At 41.6% G+C, this 17,515-nt stretch overlaps 1 protein-coding gene across 4 annotated transcripts in view; it reads right to left on the minus strand.

Annotated features, from left to right (window-relative positions):
- LOC135743993 (butyrophilin subfamily 1 member A1-like) overlaps positions 1-17,515 on the minus strand; it is an 88,485-nt gene that overhangs the window by 19,172 nt on the left and 51,798 nt on the right. For 2 of the 4 annotated variants that reach the window (XM_065261915.1, XM_065261913.1), the window contains exons 1-2: positions 3,626-3,777; positions 3,477-3,524 (exon numbers count right to left, since the gene is read on the minus strand). The exons of the other annotated variants lie outside the window; for them this stretch is intronic. In XM_065261915.1, coding sequence (XP_065117987.1) covers positions 3,477-3,524; positions 3,626-3,659 — 82 coding nt within the window. In that variant the 5' untranslated portion in view covers positions 3,660-3,777. Of the gene's footprint in view, positions 1-3,476; positions 3,525-3,625; positions 3,778-17,515 lie in introns of those variants that run through there. 4 annotated transcript variants of the gene reach the window in all.

The following is a 17,515-nucleotide window of genomic DNA, read 5'->3' on the forward strand; positions in this document are numbered from 1 at the left end:
TATTAAATACAGGGATCACTCAAAGAGTGTATAAAGTGTATAATAAGAATATTAACGTGATCTGTAGCATATAAAAGTGTACTCACCTAATCGCGGCGGGTCACAGGAGTATTATTTCATAAGAACTTTTCTCTCAAGTAGATTTTTGCACGTGAGTTTTACTCAGACATGATGACCTGAATGAGCTGATGATGTCACATAACCACCAAAATTAGATTATTAAACTGCTGCGCCGAAGGAATAACGTTCAAGTGATGAATAAACCTACAATACTGTTTACCTACTGTATAACCATCTTATTTATGCACCATACAGAACGTCTAAAACTAAATATAAACGTATTGCTGCTGGAGACCTGCCATTGGCTGTTGTAATTGAATAAATAATGAGGTCAGTGTAAGAAAAGATTACAGGGGCTAATTTGAGGATGTTTTTATAAATATTATTTTGTTTCATGGTATTATGTTTTATATTATTACGTTTAATGTAATAATGCGTTAAATTATCTGATTTAAATATTAAAGATACCTTTTTCAAGTTACCGTTTTGTAGATCAGTGGTTCCATTCCGGTAGTTAAATAGTGCTTTCGTTAGCTCCTCCCCTACCTGTTGCATATTCAAAAGAGTGGCAGAAACTAGACCCCGAAGCCGCCGCCAGGCGCCGCCATTTGCGCCATTTAGAAGTTCAGCCGCCATCAGCCAATAATTTCCTAAGCCAAATTGAGCCGCCAGCTGATAAAGTTTGGCTGAGCCGGCTAGAATTATTTGCAATCAAATAATAATTCTATCAAATAAAGACATACACACACGAAATATATAAACAATACACGAGATCTATTTTCCGATTGGTTTCATAACAGCAGTCTTGTGCTCGCTCGTTGCTACAATACACCGGGTTGCAACCTGTGGAGGTCGCATATGCAGGCTGCATACGTCATCAAGCCTGGTTTATTTAAGTTAACTGAGCATTACATTCGCAAGCCATACGCATATTACAACAATTTACGATTAACTTATAATAAGAATAAACTTTATAATTGTTGATATTTTGAAATAAGACAGTGTTGATGACGTAGGCAGCGTAAAATGCGACCTCCGGAGGCTGCAGTCTTCGGATTGGGAAATTAAAATTGCTCGTTTTCTGTACATAAGAAGCGATGCATTAGTAACGTGCGCGTCACAACAATGCATTTCAAAAATAGACCGTGTTATTTTTAATTTTGACCAATGCGCGCGACCAGCATCCACACAGGAAAAAGCTGCGGGTAAAATAACGTTTGTATGTCTGTTTCAGGGTGCTGTATGCAGCATGTTCATTTTTACTTTAATTTTGTATTGGAACTGCAATTTGGAATCGGTGAAGTCAAATATAGACGCGTTTCTTATAAGAGCGTTTCGGGGAAGTCCGTGGCTGTATAACATTGACTAAAGTGGTCGCAATCAGGTCCGGTAGCGTCGCACACGCATAATTCTGCGAATGAGAGCACTAAGTAAAAGCAACAGAAAGTTCTTTCTATCGGTCTCCCATGCTGCTTGAACCCCAGAAGTAAAGAGACTTTTATAAAGCTTGCCAGTAAAATCCATATCACACCAGCAATGACAAGGTAAGCTAACGTTGCTATGGTTACAGTCCATATACATAATAGATTGCTAGGCTATTTATCTACAGTTTTATTACAAACAGCAACCAAAACTACAACGTAAAATTAGTGTAGACTTTTAAACATCAATGTTAAAAGTTTTTACCAACCTTTGTATGGGAACCTATATTCATTCATTCATTCAACCCAGTGCATGCCAGGTTTGTGCTGTGGCTCTGAATTAAAAGTGAATTAAAGAATAGAAATGAAAAGAGGTTGCGTGTTTTGCCATGTTATTAGTCTATAGGTAGCATTATAGTGGGCTCAAGCTCTATTGTTTTTGGTTATGTGATTGTGTACCATAATTTACCAGACTTTTACCAGATCATTTGTCTATGTTTATAATTCTGACAGTGATTGTTATTGTATTTTGCCATAAGTCTTCACTGTGCCTATTCAAAGCTCGAGGGCAAACACATAACTTCTAGATTTATGCAGCAATAAACTACATTTTAACATTTTATAATGCCTAGTCATACTTCTGTTATTTTGATTAAAGTAACTCAAAAGTAACGTAACTCATTACAGTTCAGAGACAGTAATATTGTAATGTGACTAATTACTTTCAAATTACAGTAATTTGTAATATATAATGTATTACACTTTGTAAGTAATTTTCCCAACACTGTTAATCAGTATAACGTAGACATCTGTAGACATGTGGCAGCTTCAGCCATTTGCAGCTATGAAAAGTTTTGCGGCTGCAGCAGCCATTTAGGTTTCGGCTGAGCCGGCTAGCCAGCCAATAACTTCATCAGCCAGCCATTATTCTCAAAACAAATGGCTTCGGGGTCTAGCAGAAACGGAGTAGCCCATAGGCTACCGACAGCAAAGAAACGTATTCTATAGGCTAGATTTTTTTAAGACCTAGCCCTATGTCTATTTCTGACAGACTGTATGCAGTAAAGCCAAAGCACAATGAAAAAATACAACATGATTTAAAAGGTTTACATAGGCCATTGTCCGGTTTCATATTTGTCAATCACCTTTTCAAAATACATTCGGGGCACAAGCCCCGGGAAAATTCCCTGGCTTAAGCAACGAGGGGATAGACAGCCACAGGTAACTCGCTCACGCATCTCTCTCTCTCTCTCTCTCTCTCTCTCTCTCTCTCTCTCTCTCTCTCTCTCTCTCTCTCTCTCTCTCTCTCTCTCTCTCTCTCTCTCTCTCTCTCTCTCCCTCGGGTCCTTTCAGTTCTCTCTGTCTCGCTCTTTTAATAATGAATTTAAATAAATGTGATAATTCATTAAAATAAAAGCAATACAATGGCACTACTTTATTTTAAGCGGACGGAGTGCGAGCCTTAACTTAAGAAAATGACCGTCATTTTTACCCGTCTGTTAAAACATTACACTGTAAACATTAATTACAGCTTTAACTTGGCAAATAACCAAGGTATAAGCGGGATAATCCACGGCTAGCCATGCATTAAAGGGTTTTAATGCACTTCGCAGAGGCAACCACCCTCCGCTACGCGTCGGGTGGTTCTTCGCCTCTACGTCGTGCATTAAAACCCTTTAATGCATGGCTAGCCGTGGATTATCCCTTACATATTTTACTTTTCACGCCCCGCCCCTTTGATTGCACGCCCCCTAGCCCCGCACAGCCACCCAACCCTACCACCTGAACTAACTAATTTTCTGCAGGAAACCCTGAGAATGATGTTTCTTGAAAATCTGAAGTAGGAGAAAGTTTTCTGTGATTGTTGGGATTTGGGGAAGGGAATAAAATACACAGTACAAGAATAAAAACCATTAACGTTACGTCTATGGAAAATCCCCACAAAATATGGAAATATGTGTGTATGTGTGCGTGCGCGTGTATTTGTTTTCTTACCTGCAGCATCTACTAATATCGTCTTCAGAATCATAAAGCACAACACACCTACAAGATATAAAACCACAGCGTCAGATTGCGAGGCGTGTAACAGTTACGTGATTTACGCACAGACTCGTCAGATTCATTCATCGTGTAAATATACTCACTAGTACAAATACAGAAATCTCCTCCAGATGACATCTTTAATCAAATAACACAGATTTATCGATAATCCGACTGAAATGACCGCGCAAATGTGTAAAATCCCCAACCCCTTTTACTTTCACTTTAAAATGGCCTTTCCGTTCTGTTCTTCTTCTTCTTCCGGTGTTTTATGGCGGTTTGGCAAACCAACGAAAAGGTGCATTACCGCCACCTACTGATCTGGAGTGTGGAGTGGGCATAGATTTGGAAGAAAGAAATACAAAAAAAAAAAAAAAAAATTATTTAAAACCTAAATTCTGTTTATTATTCCTATGTTTTTCAAATATTTAAATAATACTTCTTGAATTCTTGATTGCCTACCCTCTTTTCCTAACACTACTTTTAATGAAATATTTTCAACTCCCATACATCGTAATTCTTGTATTAACTGAAATCTCTCCCTTTCATATGCAGAACACTCATTAATAATATGAATTACTGTTTCTAATTCTCCACATTTGTCACATTCTCCCGATTCATGTTTACCTATTTTAAATAGACTATAGTTTAATGCTGTATGTCCAATTCTTAGTCTTGAGATAATGACATCCTTCTTTCTATTTCCATTCCACTTCCTCCCATTTCCAACCTTCTCCTGTATCTGAAAGAGATGTCTTCCTTTAGTTTCATTATTCCACATCTTTTGCCATTTCTTATTTACTTCAAACGAAATCACGCTCTTGAATTCTGTTTTACTCAAAGCTACCTTAATATCTATTTGTGTATGATCTAAAGCTTTCTTTGCTAGCAAATCTACTATTTCATTACCATCCACACCCACATGAGCAGGCACCCAAAGGAAATGTACCTCCATCCTTAACTGCCTGATTCTAAACAGACTTTGTAATATTTCAAATATTAAATCTTGCCTTGATTCTGATTTTCCACTTTTTAGACTAGTAAGAGCAGCCATTGAGTCACTACATATCACAGTTCTTTCTGGTTGGACTTCTTCAATCCACTGTAGAGCTATTATAATAGCTAAAAGTTCGGTAGTAAAAACTGACACTTGATCTGATAGTCTTTTTGCAATGTTTGTCTTAAAAGCAGGAATATATACTGCTGCTGCCGTTCTTTCAGACTCTGGATCCTTAGAGCCATCAGTGAATACCTGTAGTACAGCATAGTACTCTTGTGTAATATACTGTTGAACTACCAGATCAGTTGGTAAGCTCATCTCCAAATTTTCCAATATTTTGTGAATTTGTAAATCTATTGAAGGCATTTGAAACAGCCAAGGGGGAATTGCTGGTATAGCCACAGAAGGAGCTATTACATGATCTTTCAACTCCAAATTGTTTATCTCTTTCCTTACTACCCAACCGAAGCTAGTTATTTCTTTATATTCTCCGTTCTGTTCTTCGTCTTCTCCTTATTATTATTGGCGGGCTGCTCGTCTTCTTAAAAGCGCATTACCGCCATCTACTGTTCTGGATGACTAATAATGCCTCTGAAATCATGTACACTGACAGTAGGTCCAAAATTAGATGAAGGCTGTGTTCAAATATCATTTCTATTTCTATGTAAAGCACTTTAAATTACCTCTGTGTATGAAACGTGCTATACAAATAAACTTGCCTTGCCTTACAACCAACATAAAATGTATTATCCATTATATTAACTTACAATTAAACATTTCTGCGAGATCTTGTGAGGTTTGGGCAAAAGTCTGACAATTTACCTCCTGAAATGATGCATGATGGGATACACTTAGCCTTGAATACCGCTTCAAAGCAGTATTCGAGATAGTATGGGCTAAGGGCTCTGCACTTTGCCAGTTTTAAGACATGGGACAGTCTTGCGCAATAACTGTACGTGCTCTCGACACAAGTGTGGGTATTTGAACGCAGCCAGTGCTCACTGGTTTTTGCATTGCATTGTGGAAATTTTTAGAGAACAAATGTTGCGGTTGAGACAACCCTTAAAATGGCCAATTCCCTGATCAGTGCCCAGACTACTGAACAAGATTGAGACACAGCCTTAGCCTTGAATACCGCTCCAAAGTGGAGACAGTGTGGGTTTAGTGTGGATTAAGAGCACTGCACTTTGCTTGTTTTAAGCCATGGGATAGTCTTGTGCACTTACTTCCAGTGCCGTGCGTGCACGTGCCCTCAAAACCGCAAGTGTTGGTATTGCAGCCTATAGTTGTGTCCCAATTCAAAGGTTGCAACCTTCAATTGGGACATATTCTGAAACCGTTTGCGTCACAGCAGCACGACTGAAGGCTGGTAAGGTTGTCCCAATTCGAAGGCTTCTTAAAATGAAGCCTCAGAATGCGTCCTTATTTCTGAATGAATGGATCCTCTAAGATTCATTGCATGCCTGTAACGGCTCAAAATAATGCACAGAAGCCACTGGCACACCGCACTTTATTTAGTGGCACTTTCGGTTTTCAGTGGCTTATACCACTAGATGCGTGTCCTCGAAGCCGTGTTTGAAGGCCAATGGCCCTGTCCCAAATGGCACACTTCATGTGGACTTTCAATCTCACAGGTTTAAATTGCGCGTGCTTGCTTAGTCTACGAGGCATAGGCTGTCCCATCTGTCATTTTACACCCCGAAGTGTGCTCATCAGCGCCTCCTTTTAACCCTTGATGCGGTCTTTGCACTGCAGCAGGCTTCGGGCACTTACCAACCCAGAATTCCTTGAGAAAAAGAGAAATCAGACCAATCAGACGATGGAAGAGAGGAGTTCACACTGATGGGCAACTTCTCTTCCTATTTCCGGCGTGACGCTCGAGTCTGTCCCAAAATACGACTCCGATGCACCCTCTTGGACTTGCGTCAAGTGTAGACTACCTAAGGTCTGCACTACATGATGTCATGAAATTGTGAACTCTAAGGAGGTCCACAAGTCCAGAGTGTGACATTTGGGACAGGGCCAATGACTTCCCAGGCCACAATGAAAGCTGTGTCCTCGAAGGCTCCTTCACATGCAGCCTACAAATGCGGCCTTCGTTTCCCCTGAAACCATAGATGGATCCTTCACAGCCTCAGCTATCCCAAGATTCAATGCACACGTGTAATGTCTGGGTATTTTAAAATAAACATTCAGAACTGTTGTTAATAAAAGTGTATATTTAGAAAATATAAGGTCATGTTTAACTATAAATGATGTTTTAGTGATGTGAATTAATATTATTGCTGCAATATTGTGCATGTCGTGTTTTGCTTTTGTATATTTCTATGGTTGGTAAATTTTATTAGGTAGTTTAATTGCATCAACGCATCATACATCATATTTTCTACAATACAAAAAAAATATCTTGTTCCATATTTATTTATTAAAGTCTAGGTCTTAGCTGTTGTGTCTCACTGACAGGCGTAGAGGGTGAGAACAGCAAGTGACGCAACTCTCTCCAGATCATCTCATTTCAGTTCACATCCTGGACTTCAGAGCCTGAAGCCTTTAAAGACCCAGACTCGCCTACAAAGTCCGTGTCTTTGGAAGGATCCAATTTGAAATGGGATGCACCCCCTATGTTGTTCCCGCATTGTGTGTATGCGCAGTGCCAAGGCTGCATGTGAAGGAGCCTTCAAATTGGGACAACCTTCATCGCATCCTGGTGATATCATTGGCCTTTAAATATGGCATTCGAAGGACACAGTGGCTGCGTCCGAAAACTTAGGAAGCTGACATGTTGCCTCACTGCCTCATGAGGCAATGACTTCGGAGGCATGAAGGCAGCTATGAGAAAAGCTTTCGGACACACTTCAAAGGCAGCTTGTTTGAAATATAAATAGAGAGTGTCACATATTTGAAAACTACAATACTAATTTCTCACTAGAAATGCAATTAAAAAGGTGTAAAAAGTGAAAATATTCATTTATTTACACTAAATTTGTTCTCCAGCCCCTTTCTTGACGGCCATTTTATTTTTTCAACCTCGCCCAGGCTCGACCGATCACATTCCCCATGCATGCACATGGAGTCAGGAGTCAGGAAGCAAACCTAACATTGGATTCAGACATGCCTTGATTGATGCCTCCCTGCCTTGGAATGCTGCCACAGAAGGCAACAATTAAGAGTTTTCGGACGCAGCCTGTGTAACGCGATATCCACTGAGAGGCGACGAGTGTAGACCCAAATGCAGTTTAATTAACAAAACAAAGTTACAAGAACAAACATAAAGCATGGCATGGCATGGCATGGCATGATAACAAAACCTCCAGCGAATACAAGTACATTTAACAAAGCTAGACAAAGGACAATGGGAAACACAAGGGCTTTATAGGGACAAGGAACCAATCAGAACCTGACACATCAGGGAAAGGTAAACAAGATACAACAATCACAATGAACACTTCAAAATAAAAAGCATGAAGATGAAACACAGAACTTTATAATAAAAGACTTAAACAAAGAACACAAACACAACTCTTACACACAACCCCTGAATTGGACCCAGGGCACCCAGGGTCCTTAAAGGGGTAACAATTAACATCATGAAAAACACAATAGTTACCACAAGCATTGCTTTGGTTCTTATTTTAAGACATTTGACAGCTCAGGTGTGTGTTTTACAGAAAAAATAATCAACACCAGTGAAACACTTATCAATCAATCAGAATAAAGGATTCAACAGACCCGTGGTAAAACCGTAATATATCTTAAACATATGTCAGTGTCAATATTTTGATCTTAAGATGCACACCAGTAATTGTTTTTCTAAGGCATTATAAAAGTGACTTAAATATCCTAATTAATCTAATGTAGATGTCACAAGGTGACGATCTTTTTGGGCGGAACCAAAAGTTGGGAAAGTTTGGTTCCGCCCGGATGTTTCCACCCAGACCTGGAAGAGGAAACATCGGACATCCGGTAGCATCGCGAGGGCTGTAATCAGCAAATCGAGCACAGCTGTGCGTTGTTAAGAGGAGCGCCGGGTGATTGGGAGACTGAAGCACGCGGAGGAGTATTTAAGAGCAGTTTAAATCACAGTTTGGGAGGAGGGGGTGGCTGTTTGGGTGGTGGCAGCACTGGACTGTGACTGGAGCACTGATGGCAGGAAATGACGGTAGCTCAGATAGTGATCCGGAAATGGAAGATGAATCGTGTGGCGGGAGTGTAGGGAATGAATGGTGGAAAATTGTGAATCGAAAAAGGAAGAAAACTAATAGTCGAGGATCAATGACGGATAGTAATGCAAAGTCCGATTCATTTTCGCGAACCGGCTCTTTTCGGACAGTTCGGTTCATTGAACCGGTTCAAAAACCGGTTCCTGACGTCATCAAGACATTACATTACTACGCATTTATTGTATCAATGAAACATTCAAATAAAGTTGTTTGTGTCAACACATTAAAACATTTAAATAAAAAGTTGTTTTTGTGAAGCTGATTTATTGCCTTGCATTCACAAGTTAGTAATGTTTGTGGTCACAGTTTAAATCGCGGATCATAAATAATAAATAAATAGTAAATGCCAGATATAATTGACCAGTTTTGACAAGCCTACAACTTGAATAAGTTTCCTAAAAGATGCACAATTGCGGATTTGTGTAATAATAAATAAACTTGTGTGTTAAACTCATTGGTCTTCCTTAAACAACTACAATGATTTGCATGCAAAATAAATCGTATCAAAACTAAAGCTTTCTAATAAAAGAAACATATCAAGAAACTAATAAAACAAAAAACTTCGCGTATCAGGCTCGTTCAAATCCTCGGTGATTCACACGCAGTGTCAGCAACTCATCCGTCAGAATCGTCGGCAATCCTCGCCTCGGCAATCATCGACAAACTTCGTCCGGGTCTTTACGAGTCCGACGTGCTATTTCGGCTGTGCGTCCTGCGTCATCAACCCGGAACCTATGCCCAAAACTAAAGTTCGATTCAGTTCGATTTGCGAACCGGCTCGACCGGTTACTTCCTGAGAACCGGTTCAAAAGAAAGACTCTCGGTGTCTTGCACATTGATGAAGACCAAAACTTGGGTTAGAGGAGTAATTACTGGAATTCCTACTGATGTAAATGCTGATAAACTTAAAAGTTGTATCAAAGGGGGAAAGGTAGTTGGAGCCAAACGGCTTCAATTCGTGAAAAATAAAGAAAGGATGGATAGTTTATCAGTAATGCTTCAGTTTGATGAGGAAAAAATGCCAGAAAGGGTAAAAATAGGATACGTAAGTTATCCAGTAAGACCATACGTGCCCCCTCCGCTTAGATGCTTCAAGTGCCAGAAGTATGGACATGTTAGTGCAGTTTGTAGAGGAAATCAACGTTGTGCGAGATGTGGGGGTGACCATGAATATGGTAAATGTGGCGAAGGAGTTAAGGCAAAATGCTGCAATTGCGGAGGTGAGCATAATGCTGGATTTGGAGGATGTGTTGTTCATAAACAGGCTGTGAAAATTCAAAATCTGCGAATATCTGAGGGGATAACATACGCTGAAGCAGCACAAAAAACAAAACAAAAGGAGCAGTCACCGAGAGAGGTAAAAATACAAGAACGGACTGAAAATACTCTCACGCAAAGTAAGGCAAATGAGGATAGGTTGGTGTTCGGGAAATTGGAATTTGTTTCATTTATGGCTGAAGTGGTAAATTGTTCTGCTCAAACAGAAAGCAGAACGGAGAGAATTAAAATCATAATAAGGGCAGCAGAGAGATACTTGGAAGTAGCAGGAGTCACATTGGAAATAATAAACGATATGCTAAAGACTCAAATAAGTTCTCAAACAGCATGTGGAAGTACATAACAATTGTTATGGTTTTAACGATTCTCCAATGGAATGCCAGAAGTATTATTGCTAATGGACCAGAATTTAAGAAGTTTATAGACCAATTAGATGAGAAACCAAATATAATCTGTCTACAAGAAACATGATTAAAACCTAATTTAAATTTTGTTCTGCAAGGGTATAATATTGTAAGGAAAGACAGGAAGGCAGGTAATGGAGGTGGAGTGGCAACTTTTATAAAAAATGGATTGGAATTTAGAGTTATTAATGAAACTGTAGAATTTGAATTGGTGGTTATAGAAATATTTGCAGAGAAGCATAACATTAGAATAATAAATTATTATAATCCTTGTGATAGATTAAGTAAAGATTTAGAAAAGGTTGTAGGGTCTGGGAATCATAAAATAATTTGGTGTGGAGATTTTAATGCACATAGCACTTTATGGGGAAGTAGCAAAGATAATCATAATGGGGAGGTTGTTGAAGAAATAATAGATAGTAATGGGTTAGTATGTCTTAATGATGGCAGGAAAACAAGAATAGATTTGGTACGTGGTAGTGGGTCAGCTATAGATTTGACATTGGTTTCAGAAGGTATAGCTAGTAAATGTGTATGGGATGTTTGGGAAGATAATAATATGGGAAGTGATCACTATATTATTGTATGTAAGGTAGGGATGAGTGTAATAGAGCATAATGTGAGTTTTGTTCCTAGATGGAGATTCAGTAAAGCAAATTGGGAAGCATATAAATATCTAAGTGAAGTAGAACTATCAACATTAGAAATAGATAAGATGGAAGACATAGATGAATGTAATGGAGAAATATGTAGAGTATTGTTTGATGTAACTGATAATATCATAGGAAAAAAGGGAAAATGCAAGAAAAGAAAGGCTGTCCCTTGGTGGACAGATCAGTGTAGTAATGCTATTCATAATAGGAATAAAGCTTTTAGGAAAATTAAAAAGTCAAAACTATTTGAAGATTTTATTAAATATAAGAAAGCACAAGCTGAAGTAAGAAGAACAGTACGTGGAGCTAAAAAGAAGTATTGGAGAGATTGGTGTACAACGATAGGAGAGGATATTGATGTAAGCGAAGTATGGGGATCAATTAGGAAAATGGGAGGAATATATAGAAGTCAAACGTTACCTGTTTTAAAAAATCAGGAAGGAAGAATAGCTGTGACAGATAATGAAAAAGCTGAAATGTTGGCTGAAGTTTTCGTGAAAGTCCATAGTGATAATAATGTATCAGAGGATATCAAAAAGAGTAGAAATCAAAGAATAAATAATTATCCAGATTTAATGATGAAAAGATGTCCTTCTGATGAAGCATTGGATGTAGATTTTACTATGTATGAACTAAAGATGGCACTAGGGGGAGTTAAACATTCATCGCCTGGAAAAGATGATATATGTTATGTTATGATACAACATCTTTCAGATAGGTCTTTAAAGATTATTCTTACTCTTTTTAATAAGATATGGAATGCAGGAAAGATTCCTTCCTCATGGAAGCATGGAATAGTTGTTCCTGTTGGCAAACCTGGAAAGAATAAATATAATCCTATTAATTATAGGCCAATTGCTTTAACCTCTAATTTATGCAAGTTGATGGAAAAAATGATAATACGTAGGCTAAATTATATATTGGAAATAAAAGGTCTGTTATCACCATATCAGAGTGGATTTAGGGCAGGACGGAATACCATGGACGCCGTTTTGAGTTTAGAAGCAGATGTTAGGAAAGCTCAGGCAAATAAAGAAGTTTTGATAGGGGTTTTATTTGATATTGAGAAAGCATATGATATGCTTTGGAAAGAAGGACTTTTAATTAAACTTAAATGCTTGGGAATTGGAGGAAAGATGTACAATTGGATTATGGATTTCCTTCTAGAAAGAACTATACAAGTTAGGATAGGAGTAGAATTTTCAGAGATATACAAGATTGATAATGGAACTCCGCAAGGGAGTGTATGTAGCCCAGTATTTTTTAATATAATGATTAATGATATTTTTAGTAACATTGAGAATGACATTGGAAGGGCATTATTTGCAGATGACGGGGCAATATGGAAAAGAGGACGTAATATTGCATGTGTGTGATAGAGTGAGTCACTCTGAAGGGGATAATACTGGTCTGACAGTTTCCTTTGACAGTGCTCCGGTCAGAGAGAAGGGCACGGAGAAATCATTCATCCAGAAACTTTATTATTGAAGTCTTAAGTACAGGCATTGATGTACGAATGAGTACATATGTAGTTACGTTGTAGGTGTGTGGGGATGTATGCATGTGTGTGTGTGGTTTTCATTTAGATTACGCACACAAGTGCAACCATCCCACAGAATGCAGAGTCGTGAATGAAGATGTGACGCGCTCGGAACGGAAATGATATTAACGCAATTTCAAAATAAAAGACTTTCTGACATAGCCGCCCCAAAATTTAGCAATAAATTTGAATCCCAGAGGAAAGTCTACTTAGTCAGCGTCCTCCCAGGCTGGCAACCGCACAAGACGCACGACTGGCCATAGGTAGGTCTGTCCCTTGACCTTAACTTCAGCTGCCCTGACTCGTCCATCCGAACCAGAACAAATCTTAACCACTCTTCCAATGGGCCACTGAGCTCTGGGTAGCTGCGAATCAACTACCATCACCACCTGGCCAACAGTCAGATTGTCTGTGTCCTTGTCACACTTCGACCGCTTCTGAAGGTCCGGAAGATGACGACGGATAAAGTTGGACCAAAAATGGTCCGCCAGGATCTGGCTGTGGCGCCATCTTCTTCGGCTGAGAAGGTCACTAGATGCATAGACAGCCTGTGGGAGTGATGCGTCGCGGCGTCCCATCAACAGCAGATTCGGCTTGCAGCTCTGCAGCTCCACCTCGGAAGTTGGTTCCTCTGTCAGACAGGATCTCAAATGGTTTGCCGCGGCGGGCGATGAAACGACGGAGAGCCATCAGGAAAGCATCAGTGTCTATGCTCTCCAGTAGGTCAAGATGCACACAGCTTGTGGTCATGCACTTGAAAATCAAACCCCACCGCTTCTCTGTACGCCGGCCCACCTTGACATTGTAGGGGCCGAAACAATCAACCCCAGTCGACCAGAAAGGTGGCTTGTATAGGCGGAGTCTGGCAGGGGGTAAGTCTGCCATCTGAGGGACTACTGGAGTAGCACGCCATTTCTGACATTCAACACAGCCGTGCTGATGACGCTTGATGGACTCTCTTCCCCTGAGGATCCAATATCTTCTCCTCATTTCGGAGAAAACCCGTTCGGGCCCAGGATGTAGCAGTTCACTGTCATACTTCTTAATGAGCAGCTTCGTGACATGAGATTTAGGATCGAGGATGATAGGATGTATCGTATCCGGGTCAAGATCTTCTGCTCTGCGTAGTCTGCCTCCCACTCTCATTAGGCCAACAGTTTCATCATACTCTGGAGTAAGCATGAGCAGGCGACTCTGTCTCGAGATTGGCTTACCAGTAGAAAGAGTTTCCACCTCTTCAGGGAAGGACTCCCTCTGGGCTTGTCTGAGGACATGTAGCTCTGCTGCTTGGACATCAGCGGCTGTCATAGTGGGGCTCTTCTGGTCATTAGCCGCCCCGTGAAGGCTCTCATGGGTAGCCTTAAGAAGACTGTCCCAGTCGTCTATATCAGACCTGAGTGTTGTGGTCGGAGAGCAGGTGATGGCTCCACAGAACATTATTCTCCGAAGTTCATCCTCGTCAGCTTCTTGAGCTTCTACTAACTGGAACACTGGCCAGGAGTCTGGATGTTGCCGAAGGAATGGTGGACCCTGGTTCCACCGGTTCGGCTGGCTGAGATCGAGCAAGGGTTTGCCGCGAGTAAGGTCATCGGCTGGATTGTCAGTGGTGCTAACATACCGCCAAGTTGAGTTCTCAGTAAGTTCTTGAATTTCAGAGACTCTAGTACCTACAAAGACCTTGTAGCGACACGAGTCCGAATTGAGCCACGTTAAGACTGTCATCGCATCGGTCCAAAGAGTGACTTGCTGGGAATGAAGTGACAGTTCTGTCATAATGACTTTAGCCATCTGAGCCCCGGCTAAAGCGGCACACAATTCGAGGCGTGGCATAGATAGTTGTTTGCGAGGGCTTACTCGTGACCGAGCCATCAGGAATGCAATGTGGACTTCACCTTGATTATCTTGGGTGCGGAGGTAAGCGACGGACCCGTAGGCTCTTTCAGAGGCGTCCCAAAAGATATGTGCCTCTCGTCTGGATGACCCAGAGTCTGCTACGGATGGGACATAGCATCGGGGTATTTCCACTTGTGGAAGATGAACTAGTTCCCTCTCCCATTGTGTCCAGATATCCAGCAGAGCCTCTGGTCTGATTGTTTCATCCCAGCCAACTCCCACTTTCCACAGGTCTTGGATCAGGATCTTCGCTCGTGTGGTAAATGGGATTAGATACCCTAGGGGATCATATTGTGTTGCCATTACTTTGTAGACATTCCTCAGAGTTGGCTGTGAATACTCTACTGGTCTGTGGCGGTACCCAAGGCGATCGGTAAGGCAGTTCCAGTGGAGGCCTAAGGCTGGCTCTTCGGGATCTTGTCTAGGCTGAGAGAGCCACAACTCAGTGCTTGCTGCTTTCGCTTCCGATGGAAGATGATCCACAACTGTGGGGATGTTACTCGCCCACTGCCTGATGTCGAAGCCTCCAGTTGAGAGCATTTTACGCATCCTGTCGATAAGGGTCTTGGCTTCATCAGCGTTGGTGACACTGGTCAAACAATTATCGACGTAGAAGGCAGTCTCCACAAGATGTAGGATGTCCTCATGACCACTGCTGTTATCCTTCACATGCCGCTGAAGGGCGTATGTGGCACAACAGGGACTGCACGTCGTCCCGAATGGCAGAACCTGCCACTCATACACTGTTGGTTCCTCCTCCTTCTTCATACCTCTCCAGAGAAAACGGAGAAGGGGCTTGTCTTCTGGTACCAGGCGAACCTGATGAAACATCGATTTGATGTCACCACTGATAGCCACACTGTGTTCTCGGAACCGGAGAAGTACACCGAGGAGAGTAGGACCTAAAGTCGGACCGGGCAACAGTTGGCTGTTAAGACTTTGACCGTTGTGCTGGTAAGAACAGTTGTAGACAATCCTCGCCTTTCCGTTGTGGTGAACAACGTGGTGCGGCAGATACCAGGACTCTGTGGAGCTGTCTACGGTGTCGGAAGGTAGAGGTTTGACATAGCCCAACTGTTCAAGCTTCTGTATTTCTTGACAGTAGGTGATGGCTAGAGCAGTGTCTTTAGCTAGACGGCGTTCTGTACTCCGTAGCTGTGGGAGCAATGTGTACTTTGGAGTCCAGAGTGTAAGGCTAGCTTTGCGCCTCAATAATGGAGTAGCATACCTTGTTACTCCATCCACTTCTACTTTGACGGTGCGCTGTTCCAGCAATTCTAGGGCCTGCTGATCTTCTTTGGAGCGGATCACAGTCCTAGTGTTGGCATAAGGGTTTATGTCAACTTCCCACAGCCGTTCAACATGCCGCTGCAGCTCTGAATTAGGGGACATGGTGAAGTAGCAGTGAGAGTGCTCATCAGTAAGGTTGAGGTTGGCTGGGCCTTGCAATGTCCAACCAAGGGCAGTACGCACAGCTACAGGACTCAAAACTTAAAAAGTAAGGAAACAGAAATTTTAGTAAGTAGTAGGAATACTGTATTGTCTGTTGGTGTGTCTGCTTGTCTTTTAGGATTTGTTTTGTATGTGTTTTATGGTGTTTATTTATCTGTATTTTTATCCGCCATTCTTTCATTGTTCTCAATGTTATTAGTACATGTATTGTTAGTCGTCTTCCATCTAAAGGACCACAATGGAAACAAGCCTTTGGGCTTTTTTGTGTTTTTATTCTTTTGAACTTGCTTGCTGTTCAATAAAATATTCAATCAATCAATCAATCAAACTCCCAGGAGGACCTGTTCTGACCGGTTGTTTGGGAAGCAGCAGATGTGGAAAGTCAGATCCTATCAGCAGAAGCGGCTGGACCTTTTCAACATTTGGCAGAGGAAGACCTTGCAGATGGGGGTATCTGCGCATGAGTGACTTGACAGGATATCTATGCTCAGACAAGCTTAGCTCACCAGCAGTGAAGGCATGAAAAATGTGGTACCTTTGTTTAGGAGAATGAGCTGGGGAGATATCGAAAGAGACAGATGCTCCTTGTAGATGGATCACTTCATGGCGGACAGTACGCAAAGGCAAATTTTCAGGCTCTTTAGTCAAATGGAGGTGCCGGACTGCTGAGGGAAGGATGAGGGTTCTTTCTGATCCGTCGTCTAGAATAGCGAAACCTTCCAGAGAATGCTCGGCATTGTACAGGCGCACCTTAACTAGCTTCAACATGACTCGTTGCGGACGACTAGGACGATCAACGTATATGGTGTCGGGAGCAGCACTGACCATTAACACTTTCTTAGCGTCTTGAGAACACACTTCGTGGAGCACGGTCAAATGTTGCTGTTTGCACACTTGGCAAGGTTTCTTGAGAGTACATGCCTCAGGTTTATGGGTCCTGCCACACCGCCAACAGCCTCTGTCTTTAATCCAGGCAGAAATCTCTGATGTAGTGAGCGTTTTGAATTTGGGACATAAGCTGAGGTAATGCTCACGGGTGTCACAGTATGGGCAGTAAGGCTTTACACTGGGTTTACCTTTAGATGACTTTGTGCTGTGAGCAGAATCTGGAGGGGCTACCTTAGCTTGGCTCTCAGTGTTGTAAAACACGTTAGATGAAGGACCCTGGGATTTCCTCTGACCCTTAACTGGCTTAGGCTGATCTTGGAACATCAGAGCTGCTCGAGACGAAATGCGCTTTGCTTGTGACTTTAACTGAAGCCAAACAGATAAGTCTTCAAGCATGTAGGTCTGATCAGTGCCAGTCCTCAGGATGCCTCGATTTATGCTGTATTCCACAAACGCGTCTCGATAGTTAATAGGCAGTTTGCTGAGCAGTCTATCGACGTGGGATCCGCATCGTAGTTCGTAGCCATTCTCACCCTCGAGGGAGCGGAGCATGCCAACTAGACTTTGTACTGATAGGGCAAAGTTGTCGAATGCTTCTGGATCTCCAGATCTGACTTGAGGTGAGTTTAAGATGGCACCTAGCTCGCTCTGCACAAGCTGGCGCGA

This window comes from Paramisgurnus dabryanus, chromosome 2, assembly GCF_030506205.2.
Source record: "Paramisgurnus dabryanus chromosome 2, PD_genome_1.1, whole genome shotgun sequence".
NCBI classification, from domain to species: domain Eukaryota; kingdom Metazoa; phylum Chordata; class Actinopteri; order Cypriniformes; family Cobitidae; genus Paramisgurnus; species Paramisgurnus dabryanus.